The following is an 18088-nucleotide window of genomic DNA, read 5'->3' on the forward strand; positions in this document are numbered from 1 at the left end:
TTTCATACCCCGACCTGTTCATAGCCCAACGTGCACAGGTCTGCGAGGGCCCTTTATAGCTGCTTGCAGCTCTAGTTAGGGCCCGAGCAGCTACCGCTGCGAGAGCCCTCTTGTTTTTCTCCAGATTATTATTAGGGCCCGAGCAGCTACCGCTGCGAGAGCCCTCTTGTTTTTCTCCAGATTATTATTCTTATTATTATTATTATTATTTACTGTGCAGCGCTTTTCCATTTTTGAGGGCCTTAACATGCACGAAAAGTCACCAAAATTTGCACATTTGTCGGGCCCGGTGAAAAATTGGATAATTTTGTGTTTCCCAAAACAATGCAAAAAAAATGGCTCTGCAGCGCCACCTAAGGTCGAAAAAGTGCACCTGGTCCCGGCCCGTTTGACCTAGAGCTACGAAAATTTTTAGGCATATGTAGGACCTAGAGACCTACAAAAAAGTCAGCGCGAGTAATGTACTCAGATGTACAGAAAAAGAGTTATGAATTTTTGAATGTGCATTTTTGGCCCATTTTTGCACGTTTGCAGGTCCCGAACTGCTCTTTTTTTCTCCCAACTGCTTGACCTGATCGACTTCAAATTTGCTTTGATGTTTTATCTGACTGTGAGGCACAATTGTTCAAATTTTTGTGACGATCTGCCATCAAATATGTTGGGGGCGGGGCTTTATATTATGCCTTTGATGATTACTTTGCCACATGTGAAACAAACATTTATAACTCAGCTTTACAAGCTTGGAAAAATCTGAAACTTCACAGACACATGGAGACTCAAGCCCTTAACACAAGTGTTTAAAAAAAATCTTCAATTGCTTATAAGACCATCTAGTGGCAAACAAAAATGTCAGTCTGATGTCTCGCCAAAACGAACAAAGTTGCTGTGTTTGGTCCCAGATGGTCTTATCTATTCTAAACTTCATATACTTGATGGGTTTGTAATGCGGAATACACCTATCAACGTATGTTTTGTTATAGTGCGAGCGCCACCTAGTGGCAGCCAAAAATATAGCATTTTTTAAACGTTTTTATGTGTTTAGCTGAGCCCTTTGAAGTAATATCGCTGAAATTAAGTCTGAATTACCTAGAGACAGCCCTGCTGACCTCCACCAAATTTTACGAAGTTTCGATAATGGGCGTGGTCTCTACGACCATTTTCATTCCGAAGCTTTATCTGTCAAGTAAAATTTGCTGTAATTTGACCCAGATGATCTGATCTCACAATTTCACACATTGGATGAAAATATTCTCCTGAACATATCGACAAAAATATATTCCAGTTTAAAGCTAGCGCCACCTAGTGGCTGCAAAAAATGTCGAAAGATTACAGTCAATCCTGTTTGGTTTGACCTACATCTATGAAACTTTGTAGGCAAATGAAGGACTGTAATACCTACAAAAAAAAAGTCAATGGAAATGTTGTGCTAGGATGTACAGAAAAATTGTTATGAATTTTTTTAATGTGCAGTTTTGTCCCATTCTTAGACATTAGCTGGTCTCAAACTAGTGCCTTTTTCTCTTAAACGATTCACCCCATTACCTTCAACTTTGGCATGAATCATTATCCCATTAAGGGGCACACATAGTCCAAATATCGTGAAGATCTCATGACATAAAAGATGGGGGCAGAGCTTCAAATTATGTTTAATATTTCCTTCGCCAAGAGTGACAACAATCTTAATAACTCAGCTATGACAGCTTCAAACCATCTGAAACTTTCCTGGGACTTTAAAAGTCATGCAATAATACAGGTATGTGATAAACTTTCAAATCATTTACAGCGCCACCCAGTGGCGGACAAAAATCTCATTTTTTATACTTTTATGTACTGTGAAATGCCTGTTTGACTAAATGAACTCAAAAATGGTCAGAAAAGCTATGACACATTGGAACATTAAGGTTCTCAACTTTTATGACTTTTCAATAAAGGGCGTGGCAGCAAAAAATATAGCAAATCCTTAATGTTTTTATGTGTTCTGCTGAGCCCCTTGAAGTGATATCCCTTAAATGTTAAATAGGCCCTTTATAGCTGCTTGCAGCTCTAATTCTAGGTGTAATCGCTAGTGCAATAGAAGTACAATTATAAATAAACATGGCAGCAGCAAGTCTGTGCAAATTTTGCAAGTGCATGAGTAAAGTTTTAGTTTAGGTGGGGGGCCAGCTAGGTGTTTCTTCTGGCTGGGGCTGAATGTCAGAGAGAGGAGTAGGGAGAGAGAGAGTTCAGCAGTTTCACAGGTGGGAGGGGGGGGGGGTTCAGCAGTCTCACGGCCTGGTGGATGAAGTTGTTCCTAAGTCGGGTGGTGCGGGAGCGGAGGCTCCTGTACTTCTTCCGGAGGGCAGGAGGCTGAACAGACTGTGTGCAGGGTGGCTTGTATCGGTGACAATCGTAACGGCTTTGCGGCCGAGGTGGGTGGTGTACAGGTCTTGCAGGGAGGGGAGCGGAGTACCAAAAATCCTCTCAGCTGTCCTAACAATGCGTTGTAGAGCCTTCCTGTTGTAGTCAGTGTGCAAATAAAATACTTGGTGTGTCACATAATTTTACATTTCTGCCTGCAAATTACATTTAGTTAATAATTCATAAGTCAAAATACATTATAATGAATACATTACCTTATTTCTATGCCAAACCGAAGTAAAAACTTAAAAGGCTTATTACTCGGTTGAAGGAAATTCAACAAAATTGCACTTGAGAAATATGAAACAAAAACATCAAAAGCTATGCATTTGTTTCTTTGATTTGTTGTTCTCTTTCTGTAATAGTGAAACCAGTAAACCAGTGATGCACTCAGAGGTCCAGATAGAGAAGGAACATGTATGTTTTTCTTTTGTTTCTCATTGAGCTGACTACTTAGCCATTTTCTGTTCTCAGTTCATTATTACATGAAATTGTGCCATCAGGAGTCATTCTTCAATAGTAATTCTGCTCCAAAATAGTAAATATTCAGTCATACACTAAAATAATTGTATGGCCCTCTGTGCGCATTCATGCTCATATTTTGTTTCCAAGGGTTTAGAACCACTGATAATATAATGTATACCGGTAGTTCTTGAATAGTCAAATGAACAAGCTCTGAAAATGACTGGCTGATTTAGGTTTGATTTGAGATTTATTGCTTAAAAATTGCAGTATTTATTTTATTTGCTGTGGTGTGCCATATCAATAATACAGTTTACTGGGAGCTGATGATCACAATGCTTATACTGTTGTAAATTCAATACCTCTAATTGCAGCAACACAAATAACGCCTTACTCTTAGTGATGACAAACCAGTGTGGGATAGAAATGAAGTATGTACTATGATGATTTGTTTGCACTAGGATTACTTTTTGTGACTCAAAACATATCTACCTGAAGAATTTAGCATACCTCACTTTTGATGGGTACGAACTGTTGGATCAACATGAAGATTTTGTTTCAATCTTTATTTAGTAGTTCTCACATTTGTGTATTTGTAGGTTTTTGTGGTTCATTTTCTGTTCCTTTTTATTACAAATAACATGACTGTTATGTGCAGTTTCATTATTGATTTGTTTGTTTACCTCTGAATGTTCAAATGCCACGTATAGATATTATTTGTACCTGTGGAACATGTCATATTCCTTTGATATCAAATCATGTTTTAAAGACGAACAAACTTTTATTGTCAAGGCTGTTTTTTGTTGAGAAATAAAACAAAATCATGCTAATTATGTTGTGTATTTAATGTCTTATTTGAGTGCCCTTGCCATTTGTTTTAGTAATTAATCATGGATCCACCGTATGTAGATGGTTTTACAGGATTACAAAGATAATATGAATACTAATTTGAAATATTTACAGAAGCAATTAAACATTTTATGGAATGTTTCATAGTTCAGATGTTTGTTCAAGAGGCCACAATCACACACACACAGTTTATGGATGGAAAACACACACAATCCTGCTTCATGCTCACAATCCTGCTTCATGCTCACAATCCTACTTCATGCTCACAGACATGATGTTTAAGATGCCTCTGATTAATAATAACACTGTCAAATGTTCAGGCACTGCATCAATCTGACCAACAGTTGTACATTTTGAAACACATGCTAAGTTGTTCAGCATTGTTGATGGGGGAATCTTTGATAACCAGTTTGTGATGTTGCTGAGGTGTAGAACGCAATTTCTGTGATGTTGGGATGTTGACCCCTCCTTTTCACTTCTTCATGATCGATGAAATATCCAGAAATACACTCTATGGAGGAAAAGAGGAAGGTTATTGCGCCTTAACGTCCCTGTAGAGATTATAAACATTGTGTGAAAAAGAAAAACATTTCAAAATTAAATCCACTTTTACTTCACCATATTTTGTAACTGAATGCACATCATACAATTTGTACTGAAATCTAAAGACAAGTGCATATGTGTGTGAATATGGAAGTGATGATACAATGAGATTAAAAAAAAAAGTGGAAGATTATAAATATTTAGGGTCAACAGTCCAGAGGGATGGAGAATGTGGAAAATCAGTGAAGAAGTGTGTGCAGGTATGCTGGAACAGATGGAGATAAGTGTCAAGTGTGATAGAAAGGTTTCGGCTGTGCTAAATCCCTTCTTAAAGGTCATATAACACCATTTTGTTCTCTCTCTTTGCCTTCTTCAGCTTCTTCAGCATCACAAGGCAACGAAATTCTGACCTTCTGATCTTCTATTTCTATCTTTAGACACGTCACTATAGGATACTCTTTTAACCTCCAGTACATTCCCAACTAGCTCCTCTTTCAAGATAACTCCTCCTCCATTTCTCTTTCCAACTACACCATAATAAAAAAACTTGAAGCCTGCTTCTAGGCTTCTTGCCTTGCTGCCTTTTCACCAGGCTTTGTGGAAACACAGTATATCTACCTTCCTTTTTTTGCGTTATGTCAACTAACTCTCTACCTTTTCCTGTCATAATTCCCACATTTAAGGTCTCTGACCACAGCTCTTGGCTCTTTGTATCCCTCTTCTCTCTCTTCCTACGGACACATCTTCCTCCTCTCCTTTTTCCACTCGCAGAGGCCAAATTTCCTCTAGTGTAGCACTCTGGGTTAGGGTTTAAATGGTGTCTTGATACATCTCAAACTCATTTGCTACTGTTAAAGTAGAATGAAAGTCATAGGTTTGATTCGCATATTTCATTTGATGTATACGGACTTGGGACCAGCACAAAAGGCACTGGCTGTAATGATCAGGGAGTAAAACAAAGACTGAGCACAAAGTATCAAATCAAAGATAGTAAAGTAACATAAGGAGCATGTAGAACATGAAGACAAAAAACAAGTAACAACAAAAGAACTAACTAGGAAATAAACGCAGAAATCCAACAGCAAACATCAGAAGAGCAACTATAGCAAATACGAAAAATTAAATCAGGCTAGAGTCTATGCTCGAAAAAGTAACAATCAAAAATCAACATTGCTGGGGAACCAACACCAGCAGAGTTAGGCATGTTAACTCAGAATAAGTGTGGTAATAAAATATTTTAGAAGAAACAAAGACGATATTGAAGTGAGGCTTGGAACAATGATTGCCTAATAACCTATGGTGAGCGGCCAATATACATTTTATGATATAATAAATTACAATATAAAAACATTGATAAACTAATTTTCTCCTATTTTGCTGTGATATCACTAAACAAATTGTTAAAAAGGCCCAGGCAGGAAAGACACATTTACCGGGTAGTTACTAATAGCAACAAACCAGAAATGCCCTAAAATACGTATACAGTGAGAATGCGCTGCCTCCCGCTCTTCTCCATTTTAGGAAAGCATCCAAACATTGTAAGAAAGCCAGTCATTGTTTCAAATTGTACTATAACCATAAGTAAAATAAGTAGTGTAGGACATGAACAGCCTTGCTACACTCTTATTTTGAAGATCCACCCAGAAACACGGTATTGATTGCAGTCAACTTGATATTTTTTTGCTAATTTCCCTTTGCAATGTATGCAAAATTATACTAAGGCATTTGTACTAAGAATGACTGCAAAGACAGAACACATTTTAAGATAATTTAGAAATGCTAGTTGTTATATTATTTTTCGGAAGCAGTACATCATTTAGACAACACTCTTTTTATTCTTATTTTTTTAATAGCAGCATTTTTAAAAATATTTTTAATATTAAGCCTGCCCTTGAAGGCATGAAATTTGATTGTGAATATATATAGAAGTTATCAGTGCTCAATTTACCTCTGAAAACTATTGAGCTCCCTGGACTCATAATACTAAGATCTCAATTTTCCCTCGAGGTCTGGGGGTTGCCAAAAGTGTGGCCAAAGACTAACAGGATGACCATGGCCTGTTTTGGTCACTTTTGTTACCTACATTTGGTGGTCACGGGGAGAAGCAGGCTCAGCGGTGAAGCCCATACCTTCTTTGTCCCTGGCTACTTCATCTAGTTCAGGGGTGGGCAACTCCAGCCCTCGAGGGCCGGTGTCCTGCATGTTTTCCAGTTTTCTCTCCCTAACACACCTGATTTAAACCATTAGCTCATCAATAAGCTCTGCTGGAGCTTGAGAATAATCCTAATCATTTGAATCAGGTGTGTTTGAGAGAGAAAACAGGAAAACATGCAGGACACCGGCCCCCGAGGCCTGGAATTGCCCACCCCTGATCTAGTTCCTCTGGGAGGATCCCCAGGCATGCTTAGAGTCTCTCGGCATGTTCTGAGTTGTCCTCTCTGCTTCCTCCTAGTGAGACATGCCTAACCACATGTCCGAACTACCTCAACCGGCTTCTCTCAATACAGAGTTGCAGCGGCTCAACACTGACTCCCTCCTGGATGACCATGCTTCTCACCTTATCTTTAATCGAGAGCCTGGACACCCTGCGGAGGAAACAGTTTGTGATCATAAGGGAGGGCAGGATCCTAAATGATCCAGTAAATAGAGAGCTTTGCCTTTTGGCTAAGCTATTTCTTCACCATGACAGAGCAGTGGAGAGTCCTCAGATGCTGCACCAATCTGCCTGTCGAGCTCCTGTTTCATCTTATACTCACTTGTGAACAAGATCTCAAAATACTTGAACTCCACTCACTTGGGGCAGGACCTCATACCCGACACAGAGAGGGTCTTCCACCCTTTTCCAACCAAGTATCATGGTTTTAGATTTGGAGGTGCTAATTTTGTCACAGCCACTTCACATTTGTCTCTGAACTGCTCCAGTGAGAGTTCGGGGTTACGGCTTTAAGAAGCCAAGAGCACCACATATTCTATAAATATCAAAGATGCAAAGCTGAGACTCCCAAACCAGCGCTTCGGCAGCGCCTGGAGATTCTGTCCTTAAAAGTGATGAACAGAATCTGTGACAAAGGGCAATTGAACCTCCACTGGTTTCATCTTACTGCTGGTAATGTGAACCGAACACTGACAACGGTGGTACATGGTCCAAACAGCCCATATCAGAGCGTTCGGTACCCCATACTCCCGAAGCAGCCGCCACCACAGAAGTCCTCAAGGCACACAGTTGAACGCCTTTTCCAAGTCCACTAAACACATGTAGACTGGTTGTGCAAACTCCCATGTACTCTCAGGGATCCTGCTGAGGGTGTGAAGTTGGTCCACTGTTCCACGGCCTGGATGAAAACCACACTGCTTGTCCTGTATCCGAGGTTTGACCTCCTGAAGAACCCTCCTCTTCAGCACCATTTCATAGAATTTAGCAGAGAGGAGCATGATACCTTTATAGTTGGAACACAGCTTCCTGTCTCTCCTTGAGGAAGGAGGACTACCAGCTCAGTTTGCCAAACCAAAGGTGCTGTCCTCAATGTCCACATGTCGCAGAGTTATGTTAGCCAGGACTGCCCAATAACATCCAGAGCCTTGAGGAACTCCAGGCGGATCTCATTTACCCCGGAGCCTTACCACCAATGAGTTTATTTGACCACCTCAAGTGAGAGTTGGATATAAGGAGGTCCTTAAAATATTCTGCTTATCAGTTCACAATGTCCCAAATTAAGGTCAGCAGTGCCCTATCTCCACTGTATATAGTGTTCATTGTGCACTTCAACCCTCTCCTGAGATGTCAGATGGTGACCCAGAATTTCCTCAAAGCTGTCTGGAAGTCGTTTTCCATGGCCTCACCCAACTCCAACAACACCCAAGTTTTTGCCTTTGCAACCACTCAAGCAGCACTCATCTTAGCCAGTTTGTACCTCTCAGATGCTTCTGTAGTCCCACAGGTCAAAAAGGCCTGATAGGACCTGCTTCAGTTTGACGGAACTCAATGTCCCCTTCCTCCCTAGGATGTGGAAGAAATTCTTCCAGTGGGAGTTGAAACTCCTTTTGACAGGGGTCTATGCCAGATGTTCCCAGCGGATCCTCACGATATGTTTGGGTCTATCTGGCATCCTTTTTCATCTTCTGAGTCAACACACTACCAGGTGGTGATCAGTTGACAGCTCTGCTCCTCTCTTACCCTGTGTGTCGAAAACATGCAGCTGCAAATTCGATGGTACAACCTCAAAATCGATCATTAAACTGCGACCTAGGGTGTCCTGCATATATGGACACCCTTATTTTTGAACATGGTGTTTGTTATGGACAATCTGTGATGAGCACAGAAGTAATAACAAAATACTGTTAGGGTTCAGATAGGAACGTGGAGGGGGAGCATCCCCCCTCACTTCCCTCCATGTCTCACTGTCATGAGCATTGCAGTCCCCCAGTAGAATGAGGGAGTCGCCAAACGGAGTGCTCTCCAGCACACTCTCAAAAGACTATAACAGGAGTGGCTTCCCTGAGCTGTTGTTTGGTGCATAAGCACAAACAACAGTCAGGACTTATTGTCTGGATGCAGAGGGAGGCTACCTTCTTGTCCACTGGGGTGAACCCCAATGTACAGGCGCCAAGCCATGGGGCAATCAGTATGCCCACACCTGATCTGCACCTCTCTATTTGGGCACCTCCAGAGTGGAAGAGTCCAACCCTTCTCAAGAGGACCCAGAGCCCAAACTGTATGTGGAGAAGAGTCCGTCTATATGTAGTCGGTACTTTTCCACCTCACTCACCAGCTGAGGTTCCTCTCTTCCAGAAAGGAGATATTCCATGTCTCAAGAGATAGCTTCTTCAGCCAAAGATCAGAGCGCTGCCCAGCTTATCGACCCCTATGGCCCCTCTCATAGTTGGTGAGATGATGGAAAATGGGGACCCATGGTATCCTTTTGGGGTGAGGCCAGCCCGGCCATATAGGTGCAGGCCTGGTCACCGGGCACTCGCCAATGAGCTACACCGTTAAGCCTGGCTCCAGAGTGGGGCCCTGGGGACCCCCATTCGGGCAGGGGAAACTCATATCCAAAGTTTTTACTCATCATCAGAGTCACTCTGTCACTATGTCACTCTGCCAACTTTTTTTTTAATAAATCAACCTTTTGTATGTTGATCTGCATTAAAATGAACTGTGTTACTCACACTATCTAGTTGTTTTGTAATCATTACGCTCAGTAGTTGTTTTTGCAAAAAAGTAAATTTTCAGATGTCTTGGCAAACACAATTTATATGCATTATACCATTAAAACAGTCCACAATCATTTCACATGACATTTACTGTCTATTTCAAAGATTTGGATGAAGCATGCTTTTTTTGGTATGTTGGATTTTTGTTACTTGCCATTGACATTCTTCGCCCTGCGGCAGGCGGCATCATGAGCATGTCCCCCTGCAGTGAGCCCAGTTCGTCTGATTCTTCTGAGGAATGTAAGGAGGAGCTTGTGGAACGACTGACTGAGGACAAACTTGCAGATGGTGGTCTGAACATGAAGCTGTTTTTTCTAGTTTTGGGTAGAGGGATCTCACTCCCCAATGAGTCCTTGCAATCATCTTCAAAGTTGTATGTAGGCGATGGTCTATTGCACAGAACGTGGCTGCCATCACTGTGTTCTCTCTGATGTTTATCCTTGTGAGGGCTTGATGCGCTTTCTTCTGCTTTTGACATGACGGAGTCCAAATCATGATGTTTACCCACTTTTGCTCTGTGCACCTCTGGACCTTGATGAGTTTGGGAAATTATAAAGTTGTAACTTGATTGGTGTTGTTCTCTGGGTTGGGAGCAGATGTTGTTGGTCGGAATATGCCCCAGATGAGTCCTGCTGAGGTTCCATAGAGCCTCATGGCTTATTTCGAGCCCAAGGTAATCAGGAGTGTTTAAGTCCTCTTCTGGTATTACATTGAAGGTTTGAGTAAAAGGTCCATTAAAAGATGACACATGTTTCTTTGGACAATGATGTGAAAATGATACTTTCCGCTTGGACTTTAAAATTAAACCATCATCTTCCATGTATTTCTCTCCAGAGAGAACCATTTTAATTTGTCTGATGCCAAGATGTGATATTTCCAAAATGTTGAGGAAAAGTGAAACACCTGCTATGGCTATCATGAAAACCATGAAGATGGTCTTCTCTGTTGGCCTAGAAATGTAACAGTCCACACTGTTGGGGCAAGGCATCCTTTCACATTTATAGAGTGGGTTAAGTTGGACACCATATAGAATGTATTGTCCAAGGATAAAAAACACCTCCATCACAGAGCGTGTAAGGATATGAATGATGTAGGTTCTCAAGAGGGATCCTTGAAGAGGTGCCTTTTTTACCTTTCGCTGTTCATCCAGCTTTCTCAGCTCCCTCTCTAAGTGTTTATGTTCATCCAATGCCAATTCAACCTCATCCATCTCCTCCTTCAGCTGTATCCGTTTTCTATGGCGCTCCTTCTCCAAAGCTCGGATGCAGTAGAGGGCATGACCCATGTATACCAGTGAGGGTGCAGAGACAAAGATGACCTGCAAGACCCAGAAGCGGATGATCGAGATGGGGAAGGCACGATCATAACAGACTGCCTTACAACCTGGTTGGTCACTGTTGCAAACAAATTCAGACTGCTCGTCATCCCATACATCCTCAGCTGCAGCGCCCAGGATCAGCATGCGGAAAATGAAGAGAATAGTGAGCCAGATCTTGCCTACAATGGTTGAATGAATATGGACCTCTTCCAGGATGCTGCCCAGGAGGTTCCAGTCACCCATCGTCAGGTTCTCAAGAAATTATTGCCACATGTTCTCAAGCTGAGGAGACAAAGGATGGAGATCTTGATAAGGTTTAAGAAATGTAATAACAGTGACCTCTCATCGTCAGTTCTGATAAGTTTCCACGAATCAAAACTCACATTAAAAAATAAATACAAAATAGGCCTTATCCACTCAGAGTTTAAGTCATGGGTAAAAGGATTTTCCTGATCCAAAGGTAATATATCATCATATGTCACGAGCTCAGAGGTGGTACTCTTCACTCCCTCTGCCATGCCGTCCATGTGAGGTACTGAGATTAACAAAGCAATGCCAACATCTCCGTCACGTCAAGTCATGATAATTATTTCATTATTGTTTGTCTTTTATGTGTTGCATACGCATCATAGAATGTAACAATAACTGCTTTTCTTTTCTATTATTATGGCCCGTAGAGCGACTGCTGGGAGGTTCCTCTTGTTCTTCCCAGAGTATTATTATTATTAGGGCCCGAGCATCGCCCGCTACAGAATCAGGCTTCTGAATTTTTGAATGTGCCATTTTGGCCCGTTTTTGGACATTGGCAACTCCCAAACTCCTATTTCTTTCTCCTATACAGCTATCCCGATCAACTTCAAATCTGGCATGTTCTATTATCAGATTTAGGGGCACAACTCGGCCAAAATTGTGATCTGATGACAAAGAGTATATGATGGGGCAGAGCTTAATATATGTAATTAATCTTTTCTTCACCACGAGTGACAAAAACCTTTAAAACTTAGCTGTAAAACCTTAAAAAAAAAATCTGAAACTTTACAGGCAAATTAAGACTCATGGCCCTAATACATCTACATGATAAATTTTTGGATTAATCATAGTGCCACCTAGTTGCAGACAAAAATGTCTGCAAGAATGTCTGTATGAGCAAATTAACTTTAAATTCATCAGAATAGCATTGAGACATGGAAAATGATGGTTACCACATTTTACGACTTTGTGATAATGGGCGTTGCTTGTACGCCACCTGAAAGTCCGACGTTTCCACAAATCAGTAAAGGTTGCTATAACTGAACCCAGATGATCCTATCTTCTAAAAATTTCATATATTTGATGCATGTCCAATGCGGATGTAATCCATGGAAACTAGAGTCCTGTCTCTTTAAGAGCTCTGCTCTTGCCGTTTCAATTGCCTGGTACCTGTCCCTTTAAGAGACTACAGCTCTCTCGTCACTTCCTGATTCTGCTCAGCTGTTCTTGCTGTGGAGCAACTCGTGTTGTTCCACATTATTCACGTTATCCTTATCATATTGTATATGATACAATATGTTAATAATAATTTAAAAGAAGGAATAATACATGAATGAAAAGCAGTTTTGTTGTGCGTCTTATATTTGCACCACGTGGCTCCATAGTCATTCCTATTCTGTGTTGTCTTACAGAATCTTACTATCTTGGTGGTTGTCAAGCCCTAAACAAGCGTTACACGGAACACTTCTACAAAGCTTTTTTTCATCATGCGAGCACCACCTAGTGGCGGCAAAAAATATGGCAGTTTTTTAAACGTTTTTATGTACTTTGTTTACTAGTAGGCTGCCCAGGCGCTACGAGCCGATTGAACGCTGAAGTGAGTCTGTTAGAGTCTGATAGACTCTTTATACCTTATTGGACTTGGGGGGATAAGAGGTTAGTCTGCCCTACGTTAGGGGCCAGATTTCAATAAGTACATTGTTACTCAGAACAGGACCACAGAGCAAAGAACAAAGAGCCAATTGTCTCTGTGCCACATTCGACACAGAGGAATGTTTATGTTGTAGTGGTGTGAACTCTAGTTTGCCCATTCTTATTGTGAGCCTATGCTCTTCCACCTCAGTAAAAAGGGACCCGCATTCAAATTCACCTTGCTCCAGGCTTTGTTGTGTGGCATTTGCATGTTCCCCCTGAGGCTGCATGGGCACTCCGGCTTCCTCCCACACTCCAAACACATGCGCAGCACACATACTAAATCTCAAATTAGAGCCTGCTGGATTGGGTGTGGAGTCGTTAAGGCGAGAGTTAACTGGCACTATGCTGGACTGCTACACCACACATAATGAACAGTCAAGGTCACTGCAGTCCACACACTGTTTCGATATCTAATGCTGAATCCCCTAGTGCAGTGGTTCTTAACCTTGTTGGAGGCACCGAATCCCATCAGTTTCATATGCTCATTCACCAAACCCTTCTCTAGTAAAATATAAAATATGATTTTTTTAGACTGAGGGGTGGACCTCTGCGGCGGAGGCTCCACCGAGCCCCAGGTTAAGAACCACTGCCCTAGTGATAAGATTTCCGCTGAGGTGGTGTTGATTAAGGAAAGTAGCCATGCCTCCTTTACCGTTCCGATTAGTGACATAGTACCTAGGTGGAATATTAATATTAATATGTGTGTTGTAGCCATCAACAATCGAATTCCTACATTACTAACATTGCGATGAGATTTTGATTACTCAAAATACAAACCAAGCCCCAGACAAAGAAATCTTGTTAGTATTAGTATTACCAACATTAAGACTCAGAATAGTTCAAGAAAAATGTCCCAGTTTAAATTCGGCTTTATAAATATTAGGTCACTTTTCTCAAAAGCCCTTCTTGTAAATCATCTTATTACAGATCACAATTTTAAAGTACTTGGTCTCTGCGAAATCTGGTTAAAACCAAATTATTTTCATCATTAAATGAGGCCAGAATGGAAACAGGTGACAAGCCTGCAACTTTGAAGAAAATGACTGCTTTTAATAGGCATTACCAAGGGTTAATAAGGATGTGAGTGCTACTTAGTCCAAAAAAGAACCCACAAACTGATTAGTATTATTTAGATGGATTTTCTACCTTATTGTTATTGAACCAGATGAGCTTGCAAATGGCGGCAGCCTCAATAGTATTTTCAAGGCTCCCGATGTCCCATATTTGTGAAGAAAGACACAAGTTCAGGGTTCCCGTTATTTTGGTGTTATTGGTAAGTTCTTGTTTTACATGCACTTGTATTCACCATTCAACCCCAATCGACAATAATATTGTCAAGCGTTGATCTGGCCACACAACCCCTTCTCCCCGGTTGGTCCACGATAAAACTAACAAGCGTTGACTGGTCCATGGATATAGAAAGGTCAAGGAACCCAGCTTTGGAATTCGTTCCCAAAAAGGGTTGGGCTTAACTCAACAAAAGTAGAGTATTTTGCTGCAAGCATCCCACTTTTATTTTCTCTGATGTTAAGACCAAAATTATGTCAATACTTTGAAATACTAATGAACTTTGAGAGTTGTTGTAAAACATTGTTGTCATTGAAAACAAAACTAATTTTGAGGGTCTCAACATGCATGAAACATCATGAAACTTACACATACAGTCTGGAAAATCATCCATCCATTTTCTGTTGTCACTTATCCGCATTAGGGTCGCAGGCCTGCTGAAGCCTCTCCCGATTGTCTATGAGCGGTAGGCAGGGAACACTCTAAACATATTGCCAGCCATTTGTAGGGCACAAACAACTATTCACACATCTAAGGACAATTTAGAGTGTCCAATTTACCTGCCAAATATTTTTTTTTTTTTTTATGAATGTGGGAGGAAGCCGGAGTGCCCAGAAAACCCACACGGGCTTAGAAAAAACATGCAAACTCCACACAGGATTTTACCGGCATGGTGGATTTGAACTCGGGTCCCTGAACTCTGAGGCGAACGTGCTTTCCTCTATTTCACAAGCCGCCTGGCAAAATCATTGATATCTTGAATAAAAATGTCTGAGAAGCGCTCCGCTACAGGTTATTAAGGTAGTTTAATGTTTCATCTAGCTACACAAAAATCAGAAGGCATTTGTAGCACCTTGATACAAACAAAAACTATTGCAGTTATATGTTAGGCTGTTTGGAAAATGAGCTACGATTTCAGGTCTAGAGCTTAATTGATGATGGTTAGGTCCTATATTGTTGGAATACGTGTTAATATAAACATATACTTGTAAATGTAGTTATTATACATTTGCTACGAGATATCAATGCTTGCATTGAAGAAATGCTCTGCTGTGAGAATGATTATTGTGATGATAAAGTTGCTACAAAATATAACTGCTTGCAAAGAAGACATGCTGAGAATGCTGAGAATGAGTGCACTGCGAAAAGAGAAAAACTGTTTTATTATTGTTTTGTCTCAAGTAGATGGAAGGCTGCTCCAGCCTGCCTGCTAGGGCGCTCTGCAGCTGTGATTTTCAAAATATCTTACAGTTAAAATATTTTGCAGAATGTCTTGCTACGCGTAATATTTTATCATACATGTATTAGTTTTTCACTCACATGCTCACACATAATATCATATATATATATATATATATATATATATATATATATATATATATATATATATATATATACACACACACACGTGGACAAAATTGTTTGTACCCCTCAGTTAAAGTAGGAAAAACCCACAATTCTCACTGAAATCACTTGAAACTTACAAAAGTAACAATAAATTAAAAAAATTGAAAATTAAATAATCAAAATCAGCCATCACTTTTGAATTGCTGATTAACATAATTATTGAAAAAAACAAACTAATGAAACAGGCCTGGACAAAAATGATGTTACCCATAACTTAATATTTTGTTGCACAATCTTTTGAGGCAATCACTGCAATTAAGCGATTTCTGTATTTGTCAATGAGCATTCTGTAGCTGTCAACAGGTATTTTGGCCCACTCCTCATGAGCAAACTGCTCCAGTTGTCTCAGGTTTGATGGGTGTCTTCTCCAAATGGCATGTTTCAGCTCCTTCCACAGATGTTCAATGGGATTCAGATCTGGGCTCATGGAAGGCCACTTTAGAATAGTCCAACGCTTTTCTCTCAGCCATTCTTGGTGTTTTTGGCTGTGTGTTTTGGATCGTTGTCCTGTTGGAAGACCCATGACCTGCGACTGAGACCAAGCTTTCTGACACTAAGCAGCACATTTCTCTCCAGAATGCCTTGATAGTCTACAGATTTCAGTTTACCTTGCACACATTCAAGACACCCTGTGCCAGATGCAGCAAAGCAGCCCCAAAACATTACTGAGCCTCCTCCATGTTTCACCGTAGGGACAGTGTTCTTTTCTTTGTATAATTGTTTTTTGAGTCTATGAACATAGAGTTGATGTGCCTTACCAAAAAGCTCCAGTTTGGTCTTATCTGTCCAAAGGACATTCTCCCAGAAGCTTTGTGGCTTGTCAACATGCATTTTTGCAAATTCCAGTCTCGCTTTTTTATGATTTTTTTTCAGCAGTGGTCATCTCCCATGAAGTCCACTTTGGCTCAAACAACGACGAATGGTGCGATCTGACACTGATGTACATTGGCCTTGGAGTTCACCTTTAATTTCTTTGGAGGTTGTTCTGGGCTCTTTGGATACAATTCGAATGATCCGTCTCTTCAATTTGTCATCAATTTTACTCTTGCGGCCACGTCCAGAGAGGTTGGTTACTGTCCCGTGGGTCTTGAACTTCTGAATAATATGAGCCACTGTTGTCACAGGAACTTCAAGCTGTTTAGAGATGGTCTCATAGCCTTTACCTTTAAGATGTTTGTCTATTTTTTTTTTTTCGGATGTCCTGGGACAAATCTCTCCTTCGCTTTCTGTTGTCCATGTTCAGTGTGGTACACACCTTTTCACCAAACAGCAGAGTGACTACTTGTCTCTCTTTAAATAGGCAGACTGACTGATTATGAGTTTGGAAACACCTGTGATGTCAAAGGACACACATGAGTTAATCATGTCAGTCTGGTCAAATAGTTTTCAATCTTTTATAGAGGTACCATCATTTTTGTCCAGGCCTGTTTCATTAGTTTGTTTTTTTCAAATAATTATGTTAATCAGCAATTCAAAAGTGATGGCTGATTTTGATTATTTAATTTTCAATAATTTTTTTTTTATTGTTACTTTTGTAAGTTTCAAGTGATTTCAGTGAGAATTGTGGGTTTTTCCTTCTTTAACTGAGGGTTACCAACAATTTTGTCCACGTATATATATATATATATATATATATATATATATATATATATATATATATATATATATATATATATATTATTTGTATTTATTTGTATATATATATATATATATATATATATATATATATATATATATATATTTATTTGTATATATATATATATATATATATATATATATATATATATATATATATATATATATATATATATATTTATTTGTATATATATATATATATATATATATATATATATATATATATATATATATATTTGGTGCACTGCTTCCACCTCCTGAGACGCCCGATGGTGGATCAGAATTTATTGAAGCTGTCCGGAAGTCATTTTCCCCAGCCTTGCCAAACTCCTCCCACACCCAAGTTTTGCCTTGGCGACTGCTGAAGCCGCACACCGCTTGGCCAGATGGTCCCCGTCAGCTGCCTGTGGAGTCCCACAGACCTAAATCACCCGATAGGACTTCTTGTCTAGTCAATGTGTAGTGCTAGCGCCACCTAGTGGCAGCAAAAATGTCATTAGTCGAAAGATTACAGTCAATTCTGTTTAGTTTAACTTACAGCTACAAAACCTTTTAGGCATATGTAGGACTGTTAGACCAACAAAAAAGTCAATGGGAGTCATGAGCTAGGATGTACAGAAAAAAAAAAATATGATTTTTCACACATTGAATGAAAGTCCATTCCTACAGACATCAACACACTTACATTCCATTTACCAAAGGAATTTGAGTGACCGATTTGGTGAATCTGTCTCAATCTACCATCATCATATGTCAACAATTTGTGATTTACCATTGATATTTCATCAATTATGAGAATCTGCAAATCGCTATAATTAGCATGCAATGAATTCAACTTTTCTTCACCCAGTGGTGTGTAAGGTAAACGGGAATCTTTGCTAATACCAAAAGTGTGGTGAATAGTTGATGCATGTAAATCATTAGGCGTGTGTGTTATTGTTAGTAGCTTGCTGAAGTTTTAAACTTTGTATTTGCACATTAATTAATTTAAAAGTAGTTAGTCTTAACTTTAAGGAGAACTGGTAGTTTAATGTC

The 18088-nt window shown here is 40.0% G+C and overlaps 1 protein-coding gene across 1 annotated transcript; it reads right to left on the reverse strand.

The window, feature by feature from the left end:
- Positions 1-1688: 1688 nt before the first annotated feature.
- On the reverse strand, positions 1689-11023 carry LOC148413274 (gap junction alpha-10 protein-like). The gene is made up of 2 exons (XM_088433229.1): positions 9617-11023; positions 1689-4219 (listed from the first exon to the last, which is right to left on the reverse strand). Exons 1-2 carry the CDS (start codon positions 11021-11023, stop codon positions 4181-4183), a joined length of 1446 nt encoding a protein of 481 aa, XP_088289355.1. The 3' UTR covers positions 1689-4180.
- Positions 11024-18088: the final 7065 nt, after the last annotated feature.

The sequence above is a fragment of the Hippichthys cyanospilos genome, chromosome 14, assembly GCF_059441005.1.
Source record: "Hippichthys cyanospilos isolate Australia breed blue-spotted pipefish chromosome 14, RoL_Hcya_1.0, whole genome shotgun sequence".
Lineage (NCBI taxonomy): Eukaryota > Metazoa > Chordata > Actinopteri > Syngnathiformes > Syngnathidae > Hippichthys > Hippichthys cyanospilos.